A 13114-nucleotide genomic window follows, 5' to 3' on the forward strand; every position below is an offset into this window, starting at 1 on the left:
CATAGTCAATTACATTTCATTTGTCTTTATGTATGTGTATATGTGGGCAAGGTTGGTGCTAATGCCAATGGGCATCATTAAGTATTAATATGCCACTAACTGCAAGGGTTAAAACAGCAAATGTTATGACAAAACAGCAAATGTTATGTTATTTTTCTTTTAAAGTAGATATTTTTAATCTTATTTTGAAGTCTAACACCAGGTGTCTGCCCTTCAGATTGTGCCACACGTTACCATCAGGCCGCACCTGCTGTTAATGTCAATGTTTACTTCTAGGTCGAATGTCCAAGACTACTGCCCGGCTTTACCCTTCAGGTGCGTGACTAGTGGGCAGCGTTTGGACGTCTGCGGATAGACATTTCTCGGGTTACGTGAGTTACACTCGGACCTACGCACTCTTTTCCGTCTGTCTGTTACCCACGCGGTTCGTTTAGGCGTCTTTTTTATTCTGTGTCAGACGGGCGAAATCCTTTTAGACCGGCGGACAAGAGCCCGGCACCTGGACATCATGAAAACGGCCCTCTGCCTATTCGGGACGCTAGTCGAGCTGGTGGGCTTTCTTGGACTCGTTACCGGTAAGTTTAGGAAACAGTGGCGGGTTGAACCAGTAATTAAGATGGTATTAACAGTCCAGGGCGCAGGCGAAGCAGGAGTGGATAACGGGGCAGTAGTGCAGAGGGATTAGGTGGGTGGTCGGGGGCCGAGCCGTGCTCAGAATGGGGCAACTGTGTATAGGGATACCGGGCAATTACACCAATATGACTGTACCGGAGGGAACGGCACGGCCTAAAAATATGTTACAGGCGTCACGTACCTGCGCCTTCTCTTTGCCTTCAGTCTCCTGTCCTCATTTTCATCAACGTCCCTCTCTCTTACGGCAACATGTGCGAACTGCATATTAACAACTGACTTTGTAACACTGGCAAAACGATTTCTCGGAAGGAGCAATAGAAAAGTGTTATTCCACAAATTAAAACTAAGAAAACTCGAAACGCAGCGCTTCCACTATTGAGCCATCGGCAGGTGTTTAATAGATGCAAAAAGTATCGAAAAATCAAGATTAATGACCAAAAATATGAGATGCTCGTTTATTGTAGAACAGTGCTACCCAAACTCGGACCAGGGGACCCCCTGTGGCTGCAAGTTTTTGTTCCCACCAGCTTCATAATCAATGACAACTCCTGATAACACGGATCTCATTCTACATTCAGAAAAGCACAGCAGTGTGCTTTTTACATTTATAAGACATAATACTTTTGCATTTGCTATAGATTTAAATGCTTAACTCTCTTTTGTTGATTTCATTATATTTTGCCCTTTCTCTGTGCAGTTTTCCCCCTTCATTGTATCTTAATAATGCCAATTAAAAACGAGCAGAGCAGACACGCTGGCAAATAGCACTGAATAATCAAACAACTTTAGCGTCAGCCCAACTAATTAGTAAATAATGGATTAATTAAATAATTAGAACACCTGGGAAAGTAGAATGAACATCAAGATGAAAATATTGTTAAGTAGTGTTATATATATAATATTTTTTAATTTCTATATTGTTCCCAAAACATAGAACGTGGGAAATAACAGTTCACTTAATTAGCCCAGGAGTCTAATTAAAAACAGGACCAAGCTTGGAAAGCTCTGTTGTGTACGTATTTTTTAAGCTCATCCCTTGTCATCTATTCATCAATGTATTAATGGACAGATATTGCTTATTTCCATTTTTGTTTCTTCAGTTTCTACCTTTTTGTCTGTGTTTTAACAAATTTGTATTTATATGTGTACTAGTTCTATATTTAATAATGCATTCTACTCCTGCACTCAATTTAAGACCACTATAAAAAAAGGTTTTTTTTTCTTTCCTTATGAAAATTGTGAATCTTTTTTTATTACTGAGATTCAACCTCCACATTGACAATTTCTTTACAGGCATTAGACAAGGGACTGCGTGTATTGTGTAATATGTGCCGAAACAAATTTGCAATATTCTTTGTTTGTCCTTTTAATTCAGAGGTCAAAGTAAATCCGCTAGAGACTACAGCCAATTTAGAGTCGAATCGGGCTCTTAAAATTCCTGGTTCTTTAATGGTATTTTATAATTCTTTATTGCGTTGTGGGTTTCCTTGTAAAACTATTGGTTTATAAAGCACCATTTCATTCTGGGACAGGATCTTTGTATATGAAGTTGCAGGTTCTTTGTGTTTTGAAAAATATAATGCGGAAGCAACCTGAAATCTTTAATGTATGGTAGACTATCTAGAAGGACACTTGTCAGATTAAGAATTATCTGAATTATTATATGCAGAGAGAGTACTTTTAAAACTATGACCCCATATTTCAGAAATCTCATCTATTCATGATTATTTACTGTATGAAGTCTGTTACAGATCTAAATAAATAAACACTCTTTCTGGAACCTTCATGTAGACGGTTTGTCTGAGATCCAAAAATGGTTCTCCTATAGTATCACTTTGAAGAACCAATCTGGCCCCTTTATTTTTAAGAATGTAGACCTGGAAGGAGCTCCTTGTGAATGTGCACACAATGCAACGCTGGAACTGGGGGAGCTAACGGGCATCGTGCCCCGATCTTCAGGCAGCGTCTCATAAACTGAGTAAAGGGGAAACACAGCACTGTTTTGTATCACCAGGAGCCGTTTTCTGGCCATCACTAAGCTGTTACTTTAATTGCACATGCTGTTTGTAGTGTTTTATCATTAAGTGCAATGCTAGGATTATCTTTTTATAGTACCAGTCAAAAGAAAAGTTTGGACATAATTTCAAGTTTTTGATAGAAATTGATACCTTTTTTTAATCAATGTATCATTAATGTGATTTAAAATACAATGATGGGATGACTGCTCTGGAAAACATGATGTATTGGATTTATATTAAATAATAAGGCTTTTTTTGCTTGTCTCATTTTAAATAAACTCAACAGTTTCTGTTTAAAGTATACTACAAAAACTGTTTTTGGAATGCATGCATTTTAAAGTTGGATTAAAATGTTACCTTGAAAAAGTTTCTCAATACTGACTAAAACCCAACAGCCAAGCCTTATTAATTACACATTTTCAGTTGAAATATCTCAATACATTAATCAACGTTTTAGACTCACTTTAGTCAATTAAGTAGTACCAATTTGGAATGTCAAGCTATATTTACTTAATAATTAGTGCACAAAACATTGTTGAAATTTGAATATGTACACTCTTAAAAACAAAAGTTCCAGCGTGGGTCTTCAGATCAATGCCATTGGGGAATCATTTTTGGTTCTCAAAACACTCATCCACATGAAGGTTTCAGAAGGAAGTTTTATTTATTTATACCCATAACTGGCTCTATACAGTAAATAACCATGACTAGATGATAACAGATTTGTGAAATAGCAGTAGGTCCTGATTTTAAAAGGACTCTTGCTCCATCAGGGAGGAGTGGTGGCTCTGAGGCTAGGGATTTGCACTGGCAATGAGAAGTTGACGGTTCAAATCCCGTAAACGACAAAAGTGACTCTACTTCGTTGGGTCCTTGAGTAAGACCCTTGCCCTGCAATTGCTCCATCCTGGGTATGACGTTAATCTGCGTCCAGCCCTGCATGTAGACCCTCCAACCTGCAGGGAAAAACCTGGAGACTGATGGCAGAATTGGCACTCCAGCCACCATACAAAATCTCACACTCCATCTGAACTAGTGTGGTGCTGAGGTGTCACCCGTTGCATGAACGCGCTCAGGTCCTAATCTGGGATCCTGAGTTGGTTTGTCATGTGTTGGGTGCAGCAATGCGCTGTATCACCGTCTGCTCCTAACCCCTCTCACTTTCTCTTGATGCATCTGTTAGTGGCCTGCTAAGCAGCCTACCATACTTTTAATTTCAGTTTTTTTTCTACATATAAAGCATACAAAAAAACCTTTATATTCAAAGAACACTTCCCAGAATGAAATGGTGCTTTTTCAAGTAAATACTCTATGATGAACCACATAACCCATTAAAAAGACCATAACATGCCATTAAAGCAGGGGTTTTCAACATCGGTCCTGAGGACCCCCTGTCTCTGCAGGATTTTCTTCCAACCAGTTTCTGTTTTTAATTGGACTCTCTGGCTAATTAAGTGAACTGTTATTTCCCAGATTCTGTGTTTTGGGAACAATATAGAAATTAGAAAAGTAAGTTTGGTAAAAAAAAAATAAAAATAAAATATTAAAGTGTACTAAGCAGTTATATGGGAAAATGTATTTCTTTTTCTTTTTAACAATATTCTTGATGTTCATTCTGTTTTTCTGGGTGTTCTAATAGTTTAATCAATCCATTATTTACTAATTAGTGGCTTTGATGCTAAAGTAGTTGGCAGTCTTTCATGATTCAGTGTTGATCGGCTGGGTGTCTGTTCTGCTGCTTGTCATTGTTAAGATACAATGAAGGTGAAAAACTGCACAAAGAAAGGATAAAATGTAATGAAAGCAAAAAAAGAGAGTTAAGCATTTAAATCTATAGCAAAACCAGAAATACGTCTAAATCTCTCGGAGCGTCTCGCGGGGACCGTAAACATGAGACTTGGTGCCAAGAGATTGTCCCAGGACATTCTCGCGGGGACGTGGAACATGAGATTCTTGCAAGACATGCCCTACTTACAACCAATTTCAAATAAGAGCACGGCCAGCAAAACACTCAGTTGTGTAAAGGCACGTAGCACACACAGATCCTGTGCTCTCAGCACATATACTGTACATTCCTTAGAATGCTGGCGTCCTTCAACATCTGCAATAAGATGCTGCAGATGTTCTATCAGACGGTTGTGGCGAGCGCCCTCTTCTACGCGGTGGTGTGCTGGGGAGGCAGCATTAAGAAGAAGGATGCCTCACGCCTGGACAAACTGGTGAAGAAGGCAGACTCTATTGTTGGCATGGAGCTGGACAGTTTGACATCTGTGGCAGAGCGACGGGCGCTGAGCAGGCTCCTGTCAATAATGGAGAATCCACTGCATCCACTAAACAGTATCATCTCCAGACAGAGGAGCAGCTTCAGTGACAGACTGCTGTCACCGTCCTGCTCCAGTGACAGACTGAGGAGATCGTTCCTCCCACAAACTATGCGACTGTTCAATTCCACCCGGGGGGGTAAACGTTAACATCTAACATTATACAAAGTTATTATCTGTTTTTTACCTGCATTATTATCAATCTTTAAATTTAATATTGTTTATTGTATCAGTATACTGCTGCTGGAGAATGTGAATTTCCCATTGGGATTAATAAAATCTATCTATCTATCTATCTATCTATCTATCTATCTATCTATCTATCTATCTATCTATCTATCTATCTATCTATCTATCTATCTATCTATCTATCTATCTATCTATCTATCTATCTATCTATCTATCTATCTATCTATCTATCTATCCAAAGAAGAAAGAGCAGCGCAGAGAAAAGAGACCCAAAAGCGTTGGAAAGAAAAAAGGCAGATAAGAGATTATGAAAGCAGTGGAATTCAAAAGGCTCAAACAAACGATGGTGCGATACACATGTAGAGAAAGGTAAAGAATATGAAAACAGTAAAATTCGAAAGTATTGTAGCGTCCCAGCCAGGTTGAAGCCATTTTTGTTTTCAGTGACTGTTAGGTCCGATTGAGGGAGGGTGGAGTACAGCACAGAAGACTGATAGTGGGGTATTGATTGATGCGGTAAGGGGTGAGAGACCCGGGGGAGGAGGGTTTGGAGAGGGTGCTAGAAAGTTGTGTTTGGGGTTACGAAGTCGGCGATTGTTCAAGTAAAAATTTTGTGATATTTTATTACGTCAGTCGCTACAGTATCAAAAAAAAGACAGTAAAGATCGCATTAGCGCAAACAAAAGGAAATTAATCATCAGGACCGGGTGCAACTGAAAAAATAGCAGGACAAAGCGAGGTCAGAAATAAAAGGCAAAGAGTAGAAAACAAAGTAAAACGTCATAAAGATGTTCAAAAACGAGGGGGCGAAACACATCAGGTTAGAGATAATGAAAACTGGGATTCAAAAGACACAAAAAATGAGGGCGCGATATAGATGCAGAGCAAGTTACAGAATATAAAAGCAGAAAAAAATGAAAGTATCAAAACAAGATAAAGATCGCATTAGCGCTGAAAAAGAGAAATTATTACCTTGTGAAATAACGTAAAGGCGAATAGAGATTGAATATATGGACATAGGTGATATGTCAGAAGAATGGAAATATTATAAGGCTTTGAAGTTTAAGTCAGTATACAAATCACAGGGACAAACATTAGAAAAAGTCAGATTATTTATTAGAGAAAAAGAAACAATATTCACTCACAGGCAGTTTATACGTTGCGTTGTCACGATATTCCAAACACAGAATCAAAATTCAGTGCGATCTTGAAGAAATGGTAATTCCAAATATTGTTTTTAATGAAGCTTTAAAGTAAAAGTGCAAATAATGAAATCGAAACAATTAGTGCTGGGCGGTATACCGGTTCATACCGAAAACCGTTTTTTATTTTTTTTATGATATGGATTTTTCTTATACCGCAACACCGGTTTAAATGGCCTAAACGATGTTCGGAACGTGGTGCAGCGGGAAACTGTTCAAGCGGAGACCTTTTTCACTGCTACACCGCTAAACACAGATTTGTTGCACTAGGGCTCTTTTTCACTGCTACACCACCAAATAGTGGGCGGTAGCATAGGTATGCCGCGCGGTGAAAATGGACAGAGAGCAGAAAAAAAGGAGACACGTCTGTCGCCTGGAGATGCTTTAGTTTTAAAAGGTCAGATGTGTAAATACTGTTTCTATACTACTGGATAATACTGCAAGCCAAGTTGTACTTGTTTAATTTTTCAATACAGTGTAATGTACCTGGGTACTGTGTAATATTGCGACGACATGTTGACTTTATTCTCGTACTTTGTCATTAAAGTAGTACATCGTAAACTAAACTTCATCGTAAAATGAATATTTGATTTACTAGATTTTCTCAAACCCCGTCATAAGTTATATAGCACATTAAATACTTTGTGTTAAGTGTTCCCCGAGTTTCGTAAACTGACTTCCTCTGCACTAAGAGGAGGCAACAGCAGCGATCGCCGCACAGAATCCATTCACATGATATTCATGCTCTCTGAACATTTAGAATGCCAAGATTAATACTTGATATAAATAAATACTTGATATAAATTCTAAATTTTCAGAGAGCAGGAATATCATACAGTGAATAGATTCTGTATGGTGATCGCTGTCTATTAGTGCGGAGGAAGTTAGTTTAAGGAGCATAGTGATTAACAACTGGGTCGGGGAACACAACACAAAGCATTTAATGTGCTACATTAACTTATGACGGGGTTTGAGAAAATCTAGTAAATTAAACATTGATTTTAGGATGAAGTTTAGTTTACGACATTCTACTTTAATTATAATGTAAACTATGAGAATAGAGTGGAAATGTCGACTTTAATCTTGACATAAACGGCGAGAATAAAGTGGAAATGTCGACTTTATTCTCGATGTATAGTTTTTTTTTTTCTTCCGTGTCCGTATTTTTTTTTTCTTCACCGTGGCCCTAATACGATTCCGTAGGGCTATACCACAAATACAATTATAAATGCAAGTTGCATTTAAGTTTTTGGAAAATTTGTTAAATAAAAAGGTTCTATATTTTGACTGCATCTGTCATGCAATGTGATTTCCTTCTCTTCATTAGTGCCACCCCCTTGAAAAGTATCACTTTATGGGGCAATGCAAACCTGTATTAATACTTGTGTGCACATTAAAATGTTTTTTTTGTACAATGTACAATGCTCTTAACAGTGGAATAGGTTATTCTTAGCCAGTAATTGCAGTGGAAAATGTGTTTAACATCCACTCATGCATGGGGAAAAAAATACCGTCAAATACCATGAAACCGGGATAATTTAGAAAAATACCGTGATATAGAATTTTGGTCATACCGCCCACCCCTAGAAACAATTCCAAAGGAAAAAAAAGCTTTTAAAATTGTATATCCGATTAACCAAACACAGGAGTGGCGAGCGAAGTGGGCAGGGGGCAGAGCCCCCTAGTGTCTTATAAATGTAAAAATAATGTCTCTGCGCTTTCTTAATGTAGAATACGAGAAAAGAAAAAAAATACCAGTGTTATCAGGTGTTGTCACTGATTATGAATCTGGTTGGAACAAAAACCTGCAGCCCAGGACTGACTTTGAGAACCCCTGCATTAACCCTGCTCTGGTACCATGGGATCTATGTGACCCAGCCCTCTTTGGACCATGTTTTTTTGGAAACTATCACGACCTCGCCTAGCCACGTATTTTCTCGTAAGGCCTTCCTAAGTATGTGACACATGTTCGATAGTTGCAAAGTCTTTCCGCTTATTTTTTATTTAGGTTTATTTTCGCTTGGGGTCAAATTGACCCCATAGTACTTTCAATGTGATAAAGGTATTTTTCCTTATTTCAAGCTTTTGTGACGAGCACAGCATAACACAATGGCAACGCGACGGGAACTTTTTCGCGAAGATGTTCTGCAGTCTTCAGGTGAGCTAAGTGACGTCGACAGTGAAAATGAGGACAACATTGAAGATGATTTGAGCTGGGATGAAAGTGACCACGAACACAATAATGAAGAGTCAGATGTCAATAGTGAAGTAAGTGCAAATGAATCACAGTCGGAAGATGATGATAGCCGTGATATTCGTGGAAAAGACGGGTATGTGTGGTCACAGAAGCCAAAAACTGTCAGAAGAACCCCGATGCGAAATATTGTCAGACAGAAATCAGGGCCGAAAGGGAATGGGTGTCAAGCAGACACACCCTTGAAAGCATTGGCCACAGAGCTAAAATCGAGAAATCTCACATTGGTTGGCACGATGAAAAAGAGCAAAGCCTGCATTCCACCCATCTTCTTGGCGAAAGCAGCAGAAGGAACAGTTCAATACGCCTTTGATCATGCAAACAATTTCACTGTCTTGTCCATTGTTCCAAAGAAGAACAAGAGGGTCGTATTTCTGTCCACTATGCATTCCCAAAAAAAGACTGATGCAGATACTGGGAAAGAAGAAATAAATGTGTTTTACAACCACGAAAAAGGTGGTGTGGACAGCCATGATCAAATGTGCAGCTTTTACACCACGGCAAGAAAAACAAATCGTTGGCCAATGAGGGTCTTTTATGGAATGGTTGACAGCGCTGCCTTGAACGCGTTTGTTATTTTTATTGAAAATGTGCCCAACTTCGGAGAACATAAGAAAGACAAACGACAGAAGTTCTTGAAGGAACTGGCCCTTGCTTTGATTACTCCACGTGCACAACAACAATTGGAAGTGCAGAGGCACCCACACCAGCCACAAGCACCACACAGCGTCATCCAGGACAACACAACAAATGCTATATTTGTCCCAGAACAAGTGACAAGAAAACCAAATTCCAGGGATGGGGGACCCAAGGGCTTTCTTCCATCCCCTTCATAATGTGAGCAGCGTTTTTATGGGCGACAGCAGCAGAGCTACTCCCACGGAGAGCAGAAAGATGTAGAGATTAATAATATGAACGAAGAATCACTCAGATGTACCATTCATCCATCCATCCATTTTCCAACCCGCTGAATCCGAACACAGGGTCATGGGGGGTCTGCTGGAGCCAATCCCAGCCAACACAGGGCACAAGGCAGGGAACCAATCATGGGCAGGGTGCCAATCCACCAAAGGGCACACACAAACACACTCACACACCCACAGATGTACCTTTATACATAAAATATATACCTGTATCATTTTACAGCTTTTTCCAAAACATTTTCTGTCTCAGTGGCTTTGTTCTCAGGCGTATAGCACACATCTTCCCATATACAGATGATCGCTAGTGAAGGGGAACAGGGCGATTAAACTTTGATGTCCCAGATTCAAATCTGATCAATTGCCAGTGTACATGTCCGTCACATGCCATCTGTGTAATTAAATGTGCCGATAAGAATAAGAAATCAGTTCATACATGTTTTAAAATGATCTATCTATCTATCTGCTCCACAAGGCTTATTTTCACAGCACTGTAAGGACTGTGTTTTTTTATTTCTCTGGCGCCTACAATGCCATGCAGCCATCCCTGTTAACGAGTGATCTCAGAGACATGCAGGTGGATGAGCTTATGGTGTCCTGGATAATGAACTATCTGTCAAGCACCACAAGGAACAGTCCTGTCTCCTTTTCTCCTCACTCTGCACACCTCAGACTATAAACATAACATCAGGTCATTTCACTTGCAGAAATTCTCAGATGATTCTGTACTTAAGGAGTGTATTGATAATGGGATGAGAGGAAGGGAATCAGGTGGAAAAGTGTGTTCCTTGGTGCAAAGAAAAGTGTCTGCATCTTAACATCAGCAAACACCAAGGAACTAGTTTACTTTTTGCTGCACCAAAGAGCCTCTGTGTCTTAACATTAGCAAAACAAGGAACTGGTTATTGAGTTTCACCACACCAAAGAACCTCAATGTCTAGCCAGTATTCAAGGAGTGGATGTAGATGTGGTACACTCCTACAAGTACTTAGGGGTCCACATTAATGGCAGGTTATACTGGTCTTGGAACACAGAGGAACTATAGACAAAAGGACAGGGCAGGCTCTCTTTTTTTAGGAGACTACATTCTTTTAATGTGGTGTGGTAGATAATTAAGCCTTGACACACAAAGAGGTTTGGGGCAACCTCCAATATACTTGAACATTGGCTGCAAAATTTGAAAAGAGATTGAGGAAAAAGTCTTTACAGACAAGAGTCCAAAACAGAACTGCCCAGCTTAGTAAACCTGTATATGTAGTGGAACAGCAGGGAGAGGAGGGATCTTGGGACCGAAAACCAGAAATGAGGTCATCGTGTTGTTCGTGGATCCAGGCAGAATTTCCCACATTTGGTCTGCGGGAAGATAAGAGAAAGGATTAATGCACTCTGCTACACCCTGGTCTGATCGGGAATTACCTTCTTTTGAGCACTTTAGGTGCCTCCCATGTGCACGTGTGTGACACTGTTCTCTATAAACTTGTCCCCAGACTCTTGTTCTCTTTTGAGAATTATGTCTGGCCCTGTGTGGCTAAGTGGATACTAACACTCCTACTTCAGGGTTCATCCATTTTCTAGAGTTTTTCAAAACATTTTCTCCAAAAAAAACAAACATTCAGTTCTGTGTTTATTTTTTAAAATCTTTCAGCTATCCGTTACTAGAGTCCCTCATGAACTATTCACTCAAATCACCGTCAAGGTATTTTTTATTTTCGTGATGTTTAGTAATTCTATATCTTTGCTCATATGGAGACTGTTGATTTCCACAAGGCTTTTTTGATTTACTTTAGGAATTTGTCAGTCATGTTCCCTAGGACACTGATTCCAGTTTTGTTCATATGTGACCTGCACCTTACAATTTTCCTGCCAAATTCCTGTGATTATCTGCATGTTTAAAAGAGGCTTCATACAGCAGAATACTACCTAACCTTGCTCTTTTATACTTTTAGGAGATTGTGGCATACCTCCAAGTGTCGCCAATGCAGTTCCAAGGTCTGAATTTTTGGGTCAAACTGTGTTCTCCGATGGATCTAAACCTTTATTTTATGAATGTATTCCTGGCAATAATAGAGTACGGGGGACTTATGGAATCACTTGCACTGGAAGCAGTTGGAGTGTGCCAAGTTTGATATGTGAAAGTAAGTAGCACTTTTGATTTTCAGTGAGTAGTCATGACTAAGATTAATGTAGTAGTGAGGTAATATGATGAATGCTGTGCATATTCTGTAAATAATGGCCAAGCTGCACTTCTTGTTGGACACAAATCTCTTATATACACTCCTCACCTTTCTTACTATTTTAAATTTTAGCTCATCATGTGTTAGCACTGGATGCATAATAGCACATCAAGAAGAGACCAACAAATCTTTTTTAGAAAAACAAGCTAAAACTCTTCAAGAAAAAAATGAGCACTCTTCTGAATGCCATAGCAGGACTTGGTGAATGTAGCCTCAGCTTTAACTACATTACCAGGCTAAAGTGACTCAAACTGGACTCAAACAGATTTGGGCCACTTTCATATGTGGTACTAGATTGGATGTGTATCCGATTCACGGCCATGTGAAAGAATAAGATTCTCAGAACTCAAGTCTGTTTACCTGGGTGTGAGGTGCCTGGAATTGTACAAAGAACATAATATATTGTCATTTGGAATACATACATTTCGTGTGTGTTCCGTGTCTACAACAATCTATGTAAATGTAGAATGACAGGAAATGTGAGGCAGGGATTGTTGAACACATAACTAAAACAGAAATGTTTTTCATGTTTTAGTAATAATTGACAAAATGTTGACACGAAGTGTTCAATGAGTGAAGACTGAAGTTCAAATATTAAATAAACACTTTCACAAAAGGTACAAGTACTGTATAACAAAATAAGTGAGCTTTTATTCAAGAATATAATCGAAGAAAAAGAAATTTAGGATACAATGCTGTCATGACCGCTTGGGTGGTACAGAGGTAAGAACTGCTGACTCATAATAAAAAAATTAATTGTGGATTCAAGTATTAAGCTCTTTGCCTTGCTCTTTCTTGACCACTCTTTGAATTTCATAATTGGGATTTTAATTACCTTGGATTGCCTTTGCTGGCAATTCCTTCTTCCCTTTTGTTCTCCACGGAGCCTGCTTTTTATTCATATCATTTTTGTGAAACATAAATCTTTCTATTTTATGAAGATCCCATGTTTTCCATTTTTACTAGCTGAGGTTTGATGGTAATATCCCCCTCTAGTGGGCAATGTTGTAAGTTTTTGGGACTTATATGCTTTGGTCGTCTTGAGTTTCATGACAAAAATACCAATATGGTGAGGGTTAGGCAAAACAAAAAATTGGAATGGAATAGTCCATCCAGTACTTTCAATGTAAAATTTATTTTAGTGAATATCGGAGCAAATTACTCAATGGAAGATTATACAATACAATACAATAAATTTTATTGTACAATAATATACAATCAAGTATATTAACCTATATATTTATTATGTAAACAAATAAAGGTAAAATGATCATGAAATTGAATCAGGTGAACAACTTGTTGTCTATAACTGAATCATCTCCCGCTGAAATGATGCCTCGCTG

At 38.9% G+C, this 13114-nt stretch overlaps 1 protein-coding gene across 1 annotated transcript in view; it reads left to right on the forward strand.

Annotated features, from left to right (window-relative positions):
* Positions 1-279: 279 nt before the first annotated feature.
* LOC114647906 (C4b-binding protein alpha chain-like) overlaps positions 280-13114 on the forward strand; it is a 522597-nt gene continuing 509762 nt past the window's right edge. The window contains exons 1-2 of the mRNA XM_051924818.1: positions 280-575; positions 11484-11672. Coding sequence (XP_051780778.1) covers positions 509-575; positions 11484-11672 — 256 coding nt within the window. The 5' untranslated portion in view covers positions 280-508. The remainder of the gene's footprint in view (positions 576-11483; positions 11673-13114) is intronic.

This window comes from Erpetoichthys calabaricus, chromosome 3, assembly GCF_900747795.2.
Source record: "Erpetoichthys calabaricus chromosome 3, fErpCal1.3, whole genome shotgun sequence".
In the NCBI taxonomy this organism is placed as follows: Eukaryota; Metazoa; Chordata; class Cladistia; order Polypteriformes; family Polypteridae; genus Erpetoichthys; species Erpetoichthys calabaricus.